Source organism: Aulonocara stuartgranti (genome assembly GCF_965226115.1).
Source record: "Aulonocara stuartgranti genome assembly, chromosome: 13".
Lineage (NCBI taxonomy): Eukaryota > Metazoa > Chordata > Actinopteri > Cichliformes > Cichlidae > Aulonocara > Aulonocara stuartgranti.
The window spans coordinates 7,833,939-7,851,597 of NC_138949.1; the positions used below are offsets into that span (position 1 = coordinate 7,833,939).

The 17,659-nt window shown below is 39.1% G+C and overlaps 2 protein-coding genes across 2 annotated transcripts; one reads left to right on the top strand and one right to left on the bottom strand.

Annotated features, from left to right (window-relative positions):
• Positions 1–4,679: 4,679 nt before the first annotated feature.
• Positions 4,680–6,841, bottom strand: LOC309720177 (uncharacterized protein). The gene is made up of 3 exons (XM_082556823.1): positions 6,658–6,841; positions 6,054–6,238; positions 4,680–5,678 (listed from the first exon to the last, which is right to left on the bottom strand). The coding sequence occupies exons 1-3, from the start codon at positions 6,674–6,676 to the stop codon at positions 5,013–5,015; spliced, it is 870 nt and encodes a 289-aa protein (XP_082412949.1). The 5' UTR covers positions 6,677–6,841; the 3' UTR covers positions 4,680–5,012.
• Positions 6,842–13,738: 6,897 nt separating this feature from the next.
• Positions 13,739–16,673, top strand: tmem254 (transmembrane protein 254). Its single transcript, XM_082556377.1, has 4 exons — positions 13,739–13,890; positions 15,221–15,324; positions 15,879–15,938; positions 16,148–16,673. Exons 1-4 carry the CDS (start codon positions 13,804–13,806, stop codon positions 16,266–16,268), a joined length of 372 nt encoding a protein of 123 aa, XP_082412503.1. The 5' UTR covers positions 13,739–13,803; the 3' UTR covers positions 16,269–16,673.
• The last annotated feature ends 986 nt before the right edge of the window (positions 16,674–17,659 follow it).

Consider the following 17,659-nt stretch of genomic DNA (forward strand, 5'->3'; position numbering starts at 1 on the left):
TTGAAAGATGTTTAAATAGTTAAGAATATTTAGAATAATTAGAAAAGTACAGATTGTGTATTGTACCTGTGCATTAAAAAGTACATTTAACTTCCAATAAGTTAGTGTATATACACTGAGAAAAGTAATGTGCAAGTTATAACAGTATTAGTTGTTTGGTTTATTAGTGCAAATTACAGCGCTGATGTAAACATCTGTTTGTTGGGAGCAGTTTTGATTTTGCAGTCTGACAGCTGCAGGGAGGAAGGACCTGCGGAAACACTCCTTCATGCATCTAGGATGCAGCAGTCTGTCACTGAAGGAGATACAAACAAGATACAAAACTACAAAGAAACAAAAGTATAATGCAAGTATAATTTCCACTGATTTCACTGTTCCAGCGCTAACTATAAACTTTATCAAGAAGGAACGTTTAAAGTCTAATTTTAGAAGTACTGAGGGTGTCTGTCTCCTGAACCCAAACTGGGAGCTGGTCCCACAAGAGAGGAGCCTGACAGCCGGAAGCTCTGCCTCCCATTTTACTTTTAGAAACTCAAAGGAACCACAAGTAAACCTGCAGTCTCAGAGTGAAGTGCTCTGTTGGAATAATATGACGTCTTCAGGATATTTTATGGCCTGATCTCTCAAGACTACATAAGTGAAAAGAAGGGAAATGGCATTTCCAAACATGCAAACAAACTGGCAAAAACTTTTAGCTTGGCCTCATGAGTCGTGTCAGTGGACAGAACTGCCATTTCATCCTGTTTAATCCCGTCAGTCACAAGGACGGACTGAAGTTTGAATTATGTTTTTATAATAGCTCTTTCCTGGATCTCAAAACACACCCATAGGGGGACAGCTGAAACAATCTGGGAACCCATCACTTATGATCTGACGACTTAGCTTCTTAGTGATCGGCTACTGTTTCGGGGAACAGATAACTGATATCCATGCCAAGACTTATTGAGGGGTAGTTCAAATAGAGAAATGAAATAAGTTTAAAAACCTGAAAAGCTGGCCATATCAGGGTCACTTTATATCACTTTTTCAATATAAGCTGAGTCTGTTACTGAGGACTCGAGGGGGGGGAAAGAGAAACACAAAAAGAACTGCTTTCAATCCTATGTTGGTTCAGTAGTAGTATTCTTTACTCTCAGCTGTCTGCATCTTGTTATTATGCATCATGTGCTTGTGAACACCTGCTCGGCAATAACAGTCTGCAACATTTCCTCTGCTGATCTATCTTTAGGGACCACAACAGGCTGAAGAGCCACGTTGCCTCCTGCGTCTTAGCCTATTGTGTGTCTCTTTTTTATCCTAAGGGACAGGAACCCACGCCAGACTCTAACAAAAGGACAACTCCCTTCCTCTCATCTTAAGGATGAAGGCAGGAGGCCAAAACAGTACAAACAATATACGCACGTTTCACTGTTGCAGGAAAAACAGTGCAAAGCCTCGAGCCTGACATCCTGTGTACTATCCTGGGCTTTTTCCTTGGCGTGTTTGATAAGGAAACATGTGTACAGGTCATCAGGTCGGAGGAAGTCACAGGACATTCATGCAGAGAATATAAAATGATGAAATTAAATTTATCTTGACCTGACAGGTTAACCTTGGCTTTTAGGGTCACTGGTGCTCGGGGAAAGTAAACAGAGTGGCTCTTTGTGAAAATATAAAATGTGGCACTATGGACTGTTCCTACAGACCAACAAACAAAATGTAAGAAAAGAAATTTCAGATAGCTTACAGCCCGTCAACATGATCTTACTTACATATCTATGATTAACACGGGTGATGAGAGAGGTCTCCCTCAAATCCCCCAGTGAGTCCACAAAGTTCAAATATCTAGCCAACGCATCCGATCAGGAGAACGACATCCATAGTGCACAGTTCACAGTGTAGCCAGCATTGGTCCCCCAGGGTTCAGCTGTCAACATTAAATATTACTGCAACATCCAGAGGTTTCTGGTGTAACCCTGTATATGGATGTAGCTACCATAACTTCACCCATTAGTGATTACCCAATGTGAAGTTTCAAGCGGAGCAATTTTGCTGTCTCCAAAAACTCCAAAACTGAGGGATACACCACGGGATGTGGTGTATAAATTACAGAGAAGACCCAACCACAAGCATGCCCTGCTCTATTGTCCTTATCCAGTCTTTAAGTCTGACATCATTAGTCAATTCTGGGCCAAAACTCTGCTTCAGGTCCCAACGTCAAACAAACACTGCGGCATCGCTGAGAGTTACAAACTGTCCAGATTCTTTCATCTTTAATCAAATGATCCATGTTGCTTCTCTACCAGGTGTAACAATTAAGTTTAACCTCCAGGCATCCATGAAAACAGAATTTTGACGGTGTTAGAAGCTAGCAGGGAGTTCGCTTGCTAGTTTAATGGGCTGTAGTCACATTCATATGGTTTTAGCTTTAAAATGAATAGTGCTAATAAAAACCGAGAGAGGCCGACAGTGATCACTGACTTCTTTTAGGGGCTTGTTCAGATTAAACAGAACACGATACAAAGCATTCAAACATGTTAAAAACACAACAGCCTTAATAAATGCAGAGTAGTTTGGACCCGGAAGCAGGGTTCATATGTCATCACTTAAAGACCGGATTGGCTCTAACAGGGAACATAATTTACAAAATAAACTTCATGTTGTATTCAATAGATGTGAAACTAGAGATAAAGCCCATCAACTCATCACAGATCTGCAGACAATTACCCCAAAGACTTCTGTATAAACACTCCTTTTTGAAATCACAGGAGTCGCCCCCTGTTGGCGATTTGGAATATTGCATATTTATAGCACTTAACAGTACTACGTTTAACCACCATCATATTTGATTCATACACTTCTACATCATCAGAATGTAAATATTGAAATTATATTGTGAGTTTAGTTATTTTCCCTGAGTGATTTATTTTTTAGTTTTCTTGTGCTTACGAGTTCTGATTAGATCGTTTAGTTCCTTTTGCATTTCCCCCTTTGATGCCTCTCTGTCTTCTTCCTGCGTTCCCTGTATTTGATCTGTCATGTCTATCGTGTATGATAAGTTCTGTCTCCGTGTTTATTCATCTGTGTTCCAGTCGTGTCTCTCGCTCCCTCTCCTCTCTGTGTTCAGTCAGTTGGCTTCTTGTTGTGTGTCTCATATTTCCTGTTTTATTTTGATAGTTGCTTGCCCCGTGTTCAGTGCATTCAGTTTTGCTTCCTCCCCGTCTCAGTATGTTAGATCTGTTCCAGCTGTGTTTCCACTTCCCTCATTACCCCTCTGTGTATTTAAGCCCGTTGTCTTCCTCTGCTTGTTGTTGTTTTGTCCCACATAACTGTGTGATTTCCTCCATGCTTGTGGTAATTCCTAGCTCTCTGTTCCAGTCTTTGTTTTCCAGTTTCCTAGCTTTATTTCCTTGTTTATAGCTTCTAGTTTTTGGTCGTTAGTGCCTTTATGTTTGAATATTTTTTGTACAGTAAAATAAAGCTGCATTAATCTAAATTCTGGCAATCTGACACAAATTTTCACTTGGATTCAAGGATGACCTGACGGAAAACTGGTGGTCGGAGTTAAAGTTCACTGACATGTTTTGCAAAATAAATAAATAAATAAATACTTCTCTCTCACCTCTTCAACACCATAACTCTGGAAAAATGGGTTGATTGTGTTTTAGACTGAAGTGGTCACACTAATCTCCTCTTGTGATGCAATAATCGACAAATATCTGTGTTTTTGTCAAAAAAAATGCAGCCATGTAAATCGATTCCGTCACCAGACTCAGCGCTTCATGGTTGCTTGTATCACATATAAAATATTAAAGTAGAAAAGAAGTTAACCTCCTTGCCATGAACAAGAAGACACTCACAGGTGAAAAAAAGAGAAATGAAAGGCAGCACAGGCAGAGAGCTGATAAATATAAAAGCCTGTAATAAAAACCAAATAACTGGGTGGATATTTTTACCCGCTCACTATAGTTAACAGGAACTAAACTGAAAACTAAAACTAGCTGTGAAAAAAACATCTTTGTTCAACTTGAACTTGAAAAACTAAACTAATATAAAATTTAAAAAAAAACGAATAAACTAAAACTAAACTGAATTCAAGGCAAAAAAAAAAAAAACTAACAAAGTAGAAATTACAGAACAAGAATCACTGTATCAGGATACCATGATGTCACAGTACTATGCTGTAAGTTATGAGTCATGGAGGCAATGTGAACGTTCATTTAGAATAAACTTTATTGGCAAAACATGCGAACATAATAACAGAATCATAATCATAGTTGTATATTCTCTATATTCTATATTATCACACACTATATATCAGCCATGTAACATAAGAACAAAGCTTAACAGAATCAAATATATTATATCAACATCTTCATTTCCCAAAACAATAATTAACCTCACAGAGCTTCAGAATCTTTACAGCAAACAACATCCTCTGTTATCAGATCCTTACAATTAATCAATCAAAATGGAAACATTATACAATAATCATCTATAGATTATTTTTGTTGTAATTATTTTTTAAATAAAGTCTTATTACAGATTACATGTAATTTCAGCATTCATTGGGATTTAACACGTTTTTATATTACGCTCCATAATGTTTCTGCACACAAAGAAAATCCCCTTTTTCTCATATTTACAACTCACAGGCACCATCTACTGGCTGTAGAATGTGACCTAGTTTCCTCCCCAGCTTCAAACCAAATCTGTCACATCTGGACAGCAGCGGCTGTGCAGATGTGAGCAGAGCCAAATCTCTGGTCATGAATTAGCTGAGAGTACATTCTTGGAAAGGGGAAGCCAAGAAAACACTATTATGCAATATAACTATTGATTTTTGTTTAGTTCTTCTTTTTTTTTTACATATATATATATATTTTTTTTTTTTTAAGTAAACTTGAAGAAAATCAAAAAAAAATCTAAAAATGTGCAGTAAATACTGCAAAAACATGGCTTTTTAAAAAATATTTTGAAACTATTGATCCTACGTTAAACACTTGAGCCATTAAAAATACTCATCATAGCCATCAGTAGTAAGGGGGCTCCTCTCCAGTGACTCCGTTGTCCAGTCCATTTCCTCCCATCCATTCCTCATTCAGCTCCCATATGATATCTTGCAATGACAGCACTGGCAGTGAGCTATCCTGGACCACTGGCGGATGTCCTGCATCCCTGCCATACTCAAGAGGTGCTGGAGTCGGAATACTCCCCATCTGCGAACTCGGAACTTCCAGACAATCCGTTGGGCTGCTGTTGAAGAATCCAGAATCAGGAGTGTCTGCTTTGAATATTTGAAGGAGCTCATGTATGTCTGAACTTGGGTACATGGAGGCGGCCTGGCTGGAGCTTGAGTTGTAGCTTACCATCTCCATGGGAGGCTGATGCCATGCAGGAACCCCAGTGGAGTTTTGGCAGCCTGGCTGAGGCATGTATTCCCACAGGCCTGAGCTGGGGTTATTGCCCATTGAGCTTCCTGGTTGAATCCCATACGCGGCTCCACACTGTCCATACGCTCCGGTGGCATTGAAGGCAGGAGGAAACTGTCCATTGTTAAACACCTGCTGCATTTGAGGTGCGAAGGCCTGTGTGTGGTGGTGAGCCTGTGAACTGTCCGCTGGGATCTGAGACTGGCACTGGTCTTTGCTGGATCCTTTTGATTTTAGGGTGCGAGCTCTTCGGTTCTGAAACCACACCTGGACGGGAAATGAAGGAAAAATACGTGAGCTACAGCTAAAGCACTCCATTCTGCTGTGTTAATAATCATCTTTCTCTTTTAAGCAGAAGCTATCAGCTGTCAGTGTGTCTCTTCCCTCAAATAAGCTCCTGATAAAAACAGCTGGTGTTATCTCAACAGATAAAGACATACAGTGACTGCGGTATCAAGTCCCCGCACAGCAACAGCGGAAGACGTACAAAGTCCATGAGGGTCTTTAACCAGCTTGCAGGTCAAATAATGTCATAATTATTGTTATTTTATTAAACAAAAATGAAATCCTAACCTAATCTAAACTTACAAACTGTATTTATTTCATCTTTATATCTTTCTTGCTCCATCAACAAATATTTACCTGGATGCGGGACTCGGGCAGGCCTGTGGTCTGGGACAGGCTCTCTCTGATGGTGATTCCAGGGTATGGGTCAGTCTCGAAGGTGGCGCGCAGCAGCTCCACGTGTTCTTTGGAGAAGCTGGTCCTCTTCCTGCGACTGGCAGTGCGAGATGAGCCGTTGTCGAAGGCCACAGGATTGGCGTCATCTGTGGAAAGGAGCGAAAGCAGATTTTTCCATCAGATCAGACGGGATGTAAGACCAATTTTCTTGCTGTACTATCTTAGCAGCTACATAAAGATGTAAAATGTGGTAATCCAGCTAATAGCTTTCTTGTGATCTTGTTGGAGTGAGTCACTGTGCAGTATCCCAGGAAGCTGACTGTTCATCCGGGTGCAGTGTTTCCAGCAGGACAAATGTTTCTTCACTCATCTAAGTGACTCTTTCAGTCTCCAGACATCACTTGGATGAGAAACGCTGCGTCCCAATGAACAGATTCAACTTTCTGGGATTTTAAAAATTGTCAACCTGGATGACTGAGCATGCAAAACAGTGCTTTTTGCTGAAAAACCTGAAAACACACAGTTTAGTTTTTCTAAGTTTTCAAATCTGGAGAGCAGCTCTTACCATTTGAGTCCTTCCACATGGCAGCAGCTAGAATGGATCTCTGGATGTACAGCAGTTGAGAATGGAGGTCGCTCGTCTTTCCCTCGAAGTGTCTCTGAGTGTCCCCTGTTTACCTCTGGTCACCTTTTATGGGCTGTCACCTGAGGGCTCCACAGGGGATCCCGGTGACATCACAACAGCTGGATGGCTAACTCGAAGTACCCCCACCCCTTGACTCCGGCCCCACCCTCGTACCCATTATCACCTAAGTTGATTGATCGTCGAAACCAGTTAATTAAAATACGACCTGCATGTGATTGTTTGTGTTTTGTCGGCACATGATGGCTGGCCAAGAAACAGAAAACATACAGAGCAAGATAGAGCGCGAAGATTAGCCAGCAACTTTTCTGTGCACATATTTCTATATCTATACACAGTTATATATTTTATTATGTATTAGTTTGTGTTTTTGCATATATTTTTACTGTGTTAGTGTTATATTTTATTTGTGTTAGTGCTCTGTGGTTTCATTCCAGTAATGTGGCTCAGTGAAATGTGCATCAGAAGGATAAAGTGTTATATTTTCACTTAAAGGAGGCCACTTTAGAAGCCACTCGTCTTTAATCTAAATATGGCAGCAGGGAGTCATGTGATTAGTTTTAAACAGTCTCCTGATGATTAATCAAAACATTAACAATCTTAAAAAGAACAAACACTTTTTTTTTGTCCAATTGTAAAATAGGACTGAGTTGAAGCTTGTCTGTCAGTGTCTTTGCTTTGCTCTTCATATGCAAAGCACCAGTTGAGCTGTTATCACAAGAGGAAAAACAAAGAGGACCTTCTTGATTAATTGTCCTGGTCCAACAGTAGCCTCAGTAATTGGTGTGTGTGTGGGTGTGTGTGTGGTGGGGAGAGGGGGGCAGATTGTTTAACATGTCCAGGCCTTGGATGCAGTGACCTTTAACCTTTATGTGTCAAACTCTCTTTTCTGTCTTTAAACTAAATCCCATATTACCTCCTGCACTTACTATGCATCCCCCCTCAAATGTTTGCCTAAGTGTTTGGACACTTTTTCCGCAGCTAGATTTTATTGATTTTTCTAAAATCAAGATATGCGGTGCCAGAGAGCAAAGTGCCAAGATCTGTAGTATGCATTATTAAAACACAATGCAACTTTGAAGTCTCTGTGAGCTATCTGATACAGGCGTCGACGTTTTAGTGGTTATCTGTTCCTGGAGCAGAATCAATGTCTCGGTGTGTGAGACCGGCTCCATCAAGTCCCCCTTAGTTTTTTTATCTGTGGGTCCTATATCCAAATCCCATCACACATCCATTATCAAACTGCAAAGTGATGGGACCTTCCACCATGACCAGTGTGAGGTAATGTTTTTAGCAGAGCTGGAATAAATCCGATTTTTATTCTTAAATTGAATGAAATGCAGATCTGTCTTTGAACATAAATGCCATGAGTGAGTTTGCACACAATGACGACGTGATTAAAGCCAGCCAAGCAGCTGATCAGCCTACAGGTTGTTCAACTAATGGAAAAGAGTCTTAGTTTGATAACAATGCCTACAGCGAGCTCCACAAACAGCCATCTGATCAGCTTATTAGTCATTTAAATTGCAGAGCCTCTAAAAAATGAAACAGTAAAAAAGTGCATTACAGCATAGGGGAGCGATTCACTGCAATCTTAATGCTACGATTATGACTATTGATTATTGCATTATTGCAGGTTTTCTGTTTATTTCCACAAGAGACACATGCAACCTTTTATTACTTTCTTTATAATTGATGTAACGTAATACTGGAAGAAAAATCTACAGGGGGAATTACGGGATTGCAGTTTGAATAAAAATTAAATGTATGGTTATGCTAAAGGTACATAAGTCTCAGAGGTCATTTTAAAAAAATGGGTACAGAAATCTTTCAGAATACTAAAATAAAGTATGACTTTTTCAAATTAACATGAGCTCTCTATACAAAAATATATATAATATTTTTTAAAAATTACAATTTTATGCAATTTTGACATTTCATATCAGGAAAACATTAAAAAAAGAAAAAGAAAATTGGAGCAGAAGATTTTAAATAAATAAACAGCCCATGTCTATGATTTCTGGGTCTTCAGGCTGCAGTGTACAGAAAACACACATGGTTCTCTAGTGGAAGTAGTTACATTAGCACAATTCTTTCTCAATACAGGTTAAAATCATACAGTGCAACAACAATTTAAAAGAGAGAAGAAAAGGAAAACTGTAATAAGATCTGATCAATCATAATATAAAAGTCCTTATATATATATATATATATATATATATATATATATATATATATATATATATATATATATATATATATATATATATATATATATATATATATATATAACATCAACCTTTAATTCTCTGTGCAAAAGAGGAGAAGGACATCTGACTTGTTATCAGTGCAGTTCAATAGCCAGCATCCATGATGGAAGGTGCATTAAAGCACAGAGCATAGCTAACGTGTACATTTTTAGGCATCGACCTTTATTTAACCAGAAAGTGGAACTCTTGAGATCAACAATCTCTTTGACAAGAATGTATTCGGTTCAGACAGTCAACATTAACTTAGCAATTTTTTTTGTCAGTGCAAGGTCCACACAGAAAGGGTGCCAGGGTTCAAACCCAGGACCCCCCTGCTGTGAGGCAACAGTGGGCCCAGTGGTTTTCCGTGAAGGCTCTGTTTATTTAAAAGAAGGCAAATATCATTCTGGATACAACAGCATGCATTCTGCTGTAAAAGCTGTAAAATGTGCAAGAACAAAAGAACAATTACATAAGAAAAAACTTCAACACTTTTATGTGTATCTCTGCACTGATTTTAATTTGGTTTGAATATAGCTTATAAATTCACAAAGGATTAATGGAGAGCTAGTTTAGCACAATGCATTATATAAATCCAGTGTGTCTGTTTATGCTGATAACTGTCGTTGTATGTGATGGTTTATAGTTTTAAAACATGACTGCTGTCATTTCTTGACACCCACTGTTTGTCTCAAAGATATTATATGTTAAATTCTTTGCAATGAAATATTATGGCAGCTATAAACAAGTACTGAAAACAACTAGAGAATCAGACCTGTCTAAAGACATTCAAAAATCCTTTAACCTCACCTCAGGGTGATCAGTTTCAGTCTAAACTCCGTAGCTTTGTAGATGAGTAAAAGCACAGATGTAAAATTCTACAAAAGAGAAAAAACCCAACAAACTCGCGGAGTAAGACATTCAGGTTATATTTTAATTATAACTGACATTAATTACTGGTATTCGTTTATTATTAGCAATAATTTTTTGTTTTGTTTTGGGAAATATTCTATCATCATCAAACTTTTCTAGACATTTGTGGAAGAATGCGTCTTTCTGAAGGTCTTGCTGAGTTGAGCGTGGTTCTGTAGCAGGATCCCACCTTTGCAACGAGTCAGTTGATGAAATGTGTTCGCTCCTAGTTATTCCGCGATCAGCTGTAAGCGGTGTTACTGCTAACTGGAAGCGTCCAGGAGCCACAGCAACTCCGCCGTGAAGTGGCAGACCCCGTAAGGTTACGCAGCGGGGCCACCGAGAGCCGAGCGCGCACAGTGAGTAAAAGAAATAAGTAACATTATTTGTTTTATCTAAAAAAAAAAAAAAGAAGGAAAAAAAATGCTCTGGAAGCTTCATGGATTTCTGTGACTGAGCAGCTCCTTTGGGTGTAAACGTGACTCAGTCATTTTTCTATATAACCTGTATAATTAACATAAGCAGGACAAGCCGGTCATTTGCTGCTTTTACCCTGCGCGTTATTTAGTCTTCACAATACCCAGGCTGCCGTGATTATTGAGGCAGGAAAGAAAAATCGCTTTACTGAGATTATTGGATGTCTAGTAATTAAAAAAAAAATAAAAAGAGAGAGAGAGAGAATGAGTTGCATTTTAGTGACGCACACGCAGTCTCCATCCTTAAGCCAAAGATCTACATAATCATTTGTGAATTTATATGTATTATTAACATATTTCATTTTATATGGTATTTTCAGCACCATTGTGCAGCTATAGAGACAACCCATAAACTGGAATTTTTAGTTTTCAAGTTAATTCATTTATTCAGGTGTTCAGGGCAATGCAAAAACTCAAAACTCAGCAGAGTTGCAGAAATGATAGCGCACACACATGCTGACATGCATGCTGAGACACTGACATGCAGGACGATTAAAGCGCACCTTTTAAACAGAAGTTAAAACTTAAAAACTTCAAATAAAAAAATAAAAAAATAACAAGCTATATACACGCAGACCAAGTGTTTTCTTCATGCATTACCCACACTTATTTTTTAGCGTTTTATTTTTGTTATTTTTAAATGACCTTTACTCCGATCAATTCATCAAGCGCTAAGAGTAACGAATCAGGCAGCCGGAGGCAGAGAGGCTGGCTGCGCGCCTCAGCTGTGCTCGTCCTTGGGGTGCGCACAGGTGACCGCTGTGACCGCGGGTGAAGCAGTGCGCCTGGCGTGTGGCTCTGAGATTTTCCCCACTCCTGCTTTAAATCACTGCCCCGAGGTAGCTGTTCACAGGAGGCCAAAACAACCTCAGAGCACTGGGTAATGCTCCGGACAGTCCCCTGTTTGGAGTGTAAGTGTATCTCCAGGGTTGTTAAAGAATACCAAACAGGTTTATAACCAACTGATGTTTGTGTTTTACTGCAGTGCATTGTCTCCCTTTGTGTAATTTTCTACATAGAATAAATAAATAGCTGATTTAAAAATAAATGAATAAATAAAAAAGGCTACTAGCACTGTGCCATCAACCCCCTCCCAGCCCATCCGCAGGTTTATCCCTATGGACTAGAACAGCAGTAGACTGCAGTCATGGGTACAAGTGGTTGATGTGATTATTATATAACACTGAAATAAGGTAATTTAACTCATTAAATCAGCTGTATTAAGGTAAAATTGAAATCACCCTTGTTTTCTGCTCTGCAGCCTTTAAGTTTACTTAAAGTTGTTTTTGCATTAAATTTCCTTAAGTGTTTTTTTTTTTTCTGAAATTCACTGAAAATCGCTGTTATCACCAGATTTGTAATTAACAGGTTTTATGTCAGCACATCAGTTTGAATCCTTGCCAAGTCAGCTAATCTTATCGAGCTCGTTCAGCCCTCAGTGCCACACAGAGTAAACAAACAGTCTGAAGTCCACGTAGAAGCAGAACTTAGCAGCTGACACGAAAACATCGTTAGAATTATGTTAGCTTACCTCGCCTAGCTTCAGGCACTTGAAGCTAACATGCAAGCTAGTCTGTGAATGCTGAGGGTTAGCATGTAGCTAATGTACCTTTGTTTGACCAAGAAATGGGCCAAACTCACCTCAAAACGTTTTCAAAATGCCTTCAGAGAACTTGCAAAGTACTTCTCCTCCGAATTAAAAAAAAAAGTAAATAAAAATAAGCAGGGAGAAGTTTTTAAACTGATATAATTATCAACAGTTTATATGTTCAGGCTAAACTCTGTAGCTAGATGAGCAATGCCACAAACTTACAAGATACATGTAAAATAATAAAATAAACAATTTGAAACTACAAGAATTAAACTCAAAACAATTATTTTTTAAACATATTAATGACCACAATTCATTATTGTTTTTGTTAGTTTTATATTACAGTTTGGCTTCTGATCATGTAATTTATGTTTCCATGGAAACTTTTACTTTATTCAGCATATGTAATTCATTTTTAAGAGGGACCAAAACACCAAAATAATTCACTTTAATGATATTAAGTGGAGATGTTTGGTTATGGACCCGTGAGTGTCTTTAATAAAGCGACACTAAACTAAACTAAACTATACTATAGGAACCTTGCAATCACTGAACTCTGTATATAAAAGTATTCTAGAGTCAAATGTGATGTCCTCTGTGTGACAGCTAAAGCTGGGGCCAGACTGAACCAGGCAAACGGACAACAATCCCAAGCAGCAAATCTACAGTAAAATGATTGGAATTATTAGATGTGTCTAATAATGTGTATATACACACATTTTTCATCATATTCTTACATGCATATATCCAAGATTCTTTTTTAGATATATATTTTATACCTTTAGAATTAGAAATGCACCAAAATTTTGTTCTGATGTGCACTAACTGGTGGATGTTCTGGATGATAATAAAGAGACTACTCTATTCTATTGTAAAATAAATAATAGCTTGAGGTGTTGTGATGCTCTGGTCAAAGTCCTCAACCTGTCTTAAATGCTGTGGTGGGACTTTACGAAAGCTGTAACAAACCTCAATGAACTGAAGTAATGTTGTACAGAAGAGTGGGCCAAATGTACTCCACAATGATAAGTGAGAAGCTGATAAAGTCATAAAGAAAATGATTTCTGTGAAGTTTTGCTAGTCTATGTGGTTCTGCATAAATCATGGGGGGTAACCTACTGTAGTTTTCACAGGACTGCAGAGAGTCCTTTTTTTCCACATAATATTTAATTTTACATTTCTTCAGTACTACTCAGTATATAGTGACACTTATAGGACTAAAATTTATAAATGCAATTTTTCAAAATTCATCATTCAGTCTGAATGCCGACCGTTCAAGATAATTCTTTCATTCAAAGTAATGCAGAGCAAGTAGGAAAGCATGAGCCATAGATGTCCCTCTGTCTTCCTCTTTCTCAGATCTGGATCGTTTAACGTTACGCGTAGATATTCAGGGAGGCAACAGTGACAGAGATGGAGAGCGACAGAGAGGAGGCTTGGGGGTTCGCATCAGTGCGCCCAGGACCCCACAGTTACAGCTGGATACCGAGTGCCGTCTGGTGACTGAGTGTGAGAGCTCCCCCCAACCTTTAACGTAACATCACTTTAACATAACATCACTGCTCAAAGTGCCTTCCAAAGGAAATGACCTGGGCTACCGGATGGACAGTCCGCTGATTAATGAAACTATCCTGTCGACTTAAATTAATTTAAAAATAATATTTTTAAAGGTAAAGCGATAACTGTCATTATTTCAGTAAAATTTCCCCGTTTGTGTAGTAATCTACAAAAAAGGGAAAAAAAGAAAAAAAACTGCCCGGATGGTTTAAATATCCGGGTTTAATTGCACGGTCATATTTGTACGGGGCAACGGAGAACTACAGCAGCAGCAGCAGCAGCGATGGCGACAAGTGATGGACGCGATTATTTTCAGAGAGCACGTCTCTTCTGGATGGTCACCGTATCAGTGGCGCTGATATATTTCGCTGTAAGTTCGTTAAATCACCTTTACTTCGGTACAACTGAGATATTATTACCGTCAGCCTTTTTTCTCTTATTTGTAACTGCTCGCGGAGCCCGTAGTTGTGTTGCACAATATGTACTCCGGGTAATTTTAATTTTCTGAAAACTTGGGGGCTCGGGGAGAGTTTAGTCCTCCCTGTTGTGGATTGCTAATGAATTTTTAAATGGGGAAAATTTTTAAATATCGGCAGGTTATTGTATGGAGTCATTGCCAAGGGTGTCGATGTAAAAGGCTAATCTTATTGAGGTTCATTCAGTTCTCGGTGTGACACAGGTCAAAAAAACAGCTCAAAGTCCACTGTACGTGTTAAAATTAGCAGCTGATTCAAAACTCAGTTCACGTTAGCTTTCTTTCATCAAGGCTGCCCTCGGTCGTGCTCGGTGAACACTGACGTAAGGGGCGCTTAAGCTAACAGGTGAGCTAGTTTGTACGTGTTGGGGTTAGCTTGTAGCTAATTAACCTTTTGTCTGGTCAAGAAAATATGGCAAAGTGACCCCAAAGGATTCATGCCTGCTTTCCAAAGTATTGCCATTAAGGAGAAATGACTCAAACGGGGGTAGATGGAGCATAACAGTTTAAATGCACAACAAGGCTGCACTCTGTAGTGCATAAATCGGCTACAGTCATGGTCTAAACTGCTGGAAAGAGTCATTCATAGTACCGTTACACAGCAGGAAAATAAAATGATACACTTTATTATTGCCACTGTGGAGTCTTCTCATTAAAACGGCACGTCATTGCCTGTGAGCACCGAGAGAGTCTGATGTTGGCAACTCTGGGCACCATGGAGGGGACTTTCAGCAGGAAAAAATACGACTTACTGTGGTCATATGCATGCCGTGAAATGAGCGTATATGTCATACAGTCATTAGAAACAAAGATGTCTTTGAACAAACTAAAGTTCTCACACGGTATTGAGCATAAGTCCTGAGCCACCCATCTTTTAAACTTACTTATTTCTTTAATTTTTTTAGAACACTGGGCCGAAGTATGGCAGTTTACAAAAACGTGCAAACATGCATGGAAATGCAGTTTATAGGGCAAAAACAAAGCTTAACTGTAGTCTTCACATTTTGAACTCTCCTGGCCGAGCGTTCATGTGATTTCTTTAAGTAGTCTTTGGGAATAGTTCTCAAGACTTGAAGGACATTCCAAAGGTCTTCTTTGAGCAGGGAAAAAAACTTCAAAAGACCTTCAGAATGATTGCTTATTTAAAGATATTGCCCTTCAAAAAATTAGAAGGAAGTTTTGTTTATTGCATACAGTGTTTTAAACTCCTTCTTTCTGATTCCAGTGCACAGTGTTTGCACCAGATGTAGTCCCATTTGAGCTCCTTGGTCCATTTGGCACCTTCTCCAAAAACCTTGCGTATAACCATCCTGACCTACTGTACAAAGGGTAAGTAATGAAGCACTGACTCCTGCAAACATCCAAACAGAGAATTCTGGTAATGAGGTTTGGTCATTATAGCTTTTGTAATGAAAGCCAATCACTTTAGGAGATCTAAAGCGACATTTTTCTAATGATTTGCAAATCACCAGACCCAGACACCCCCCCCCCACCACCACCACAACACACACACGTGGATCGTTGACGCCACATTCATAGGTTGCAAATTGGCACTCATGCTGTGGAGTAATAGGACAACAATCAGAGCTTAATGTATTGTTGTGGTTTCGGTCACGTGACTCAGCTGCCAAGTCGGTCTGTTCAAAGGAAATGCAGCTGGAAGCCATCATCGAGACACTGTTGGTTTGAAATATGAAACGACTGATCAATTTAAGCTTATCAGCACTCTGTGATTGGAACAGCATGAGGGGAAAACTTGTTTTCAGACCAGAAAAGTCCTCACTGTTAACTTGTGGGTCTTTTCCCCTTTTTGGAAGCATGTGCATTATCCTAGTTTTAAATGTTATCACTGGAGAGTTGAGCTTCCTTTTTTCCTGTTTCAGGTGGTGGTTGACCTGTGCTATTCATCTTTGTGAGGCCCTGGTTGCACTGAAGTTGTGCAGGTAAGAATGCAGGAACTTTAACATCCAGTAGGTGGTGCTGCAATCTAATTTTTTAGCCCAATTTCATGTCAACATGTACATTTTTGAATTAAAAAAACAAAATGGCCAGCTGCATTCAAATTGTGCATAATTTTCTGTTTAAGGGTTCAACAACCATTGCGCATATGATGAATCTACTTCCTAAACACACTATTTACTTTTTCCTGCAGTAACAAAGGCATCAAGGACATGTCCACTCGGTGCCTGTGGTTTATCCAGACCTTTCTGTTCGGCTTCGCCTCCCTCCACCTGCTAATTAAGTACGACCCAGAGCGTTCCAAGCAGGACTGACCTTACCAGGAGAGGCCTACAGAACAACACATCTGAGCCTAGAGACCCCTTCTTGGGCCCTCAAGTCTTTCCACTGTTCACTTTGATTATAAGATCCTGCTGGAGAGCATGAAATGGAGCAATACTCTTGAGCAGTTTCTTTAATAGTGTCTTTTAAAATAATTCTAAAGACATGGTGCAGTACAGGTGGGTTGGTTTTGGGGGGGGTTCCCTCTTTTCTCTGCTGCTTGGATGAACGTGATGCCTGACAGGTTTGCTGCAGATGGTATTTTGCCATCATCCTCAAAAGTGCTCTTGGATTATATGAAGAGGGGAGATGCTGTTAAATTTGCCTTTCTCAGATTAAAGTGCTGTGATTCATAGTCTTAATGTTGACACTACAAAATGAAGGATGAGTGAACTGAATCCACTGTGGGGTGTCTTCTTTCTTCTTCTTTTTTTTTTTTTTTTAAATAGCATTTGTGTGATTTGAGATTAATAAAGTGGTCTCACCTCTGTGTTTATTCAGTTCAGATGTATTTATGTCGTGGCAAACCAAAATAGTTTTCCTCAAGGTGCTTTATACTGTGAGGTACATCCCTTTCAGTAGTCCAGAGAAAACTGCAATTAAATGACCTATAGGCAGGTACTAGGTAACAACAGGAAGGAAGAACATCCTTTTAACAAGAAGTCTGAAGACAAAAACGTAATGACCTCCTGTTGTGGTGTATAAACATGGGGCATCCTCAGTGAATCACATTATGTTCTGCAGCAGTCTGAACCTATAGCAACATGACAGGTTCAGGGTCACCTGATCCAGCCCTAACTATATACTTTAGTCTCCAAACTTTGCTATTTGATCATCTTAAACTGGAGATCATGACCCTCTCAAATCGTGTGTGTGTGTATATTAGTTCTATGATCATGCCCATGAGCAACAAATCTAATGCACAGTTGAGTGTGACTAGTGTTTCACATAATTGATCAGACTATTAGAGTAATACTGGATTATGTGGATCCTTTACCCAAAACTAAAGCCACATCTACACATCGTGACAAGATTCCCAGAGGCTATACCTCTTTTTTCTTTTTTTTTTTCTTTTTTTTTTTCTCCTCCCCCACCTTTACCAAAAGTTCCTTAAACTGACCAAGGCTCAAATTTCATGTGAAAGGTGTTCGAGATGAATCCAACTGTTACCTAAACTGTTGTTTAGAGTCTCAATTATCTTTAGAAAGACTCAATCAGACACTTCAAACATGTTGTGCAAGTTTTGCCTTCAGTTTCTGAAAGAACTCCACTACACCCATCAGTTAGCCAAAGGAAAAACATGCTCAGTCTAAGATGAAGGCCCATTATGACAAAAAGGCTATTTTCAGTACTCTTTAAACAGGTGAGAACATTTTTTTTGGTC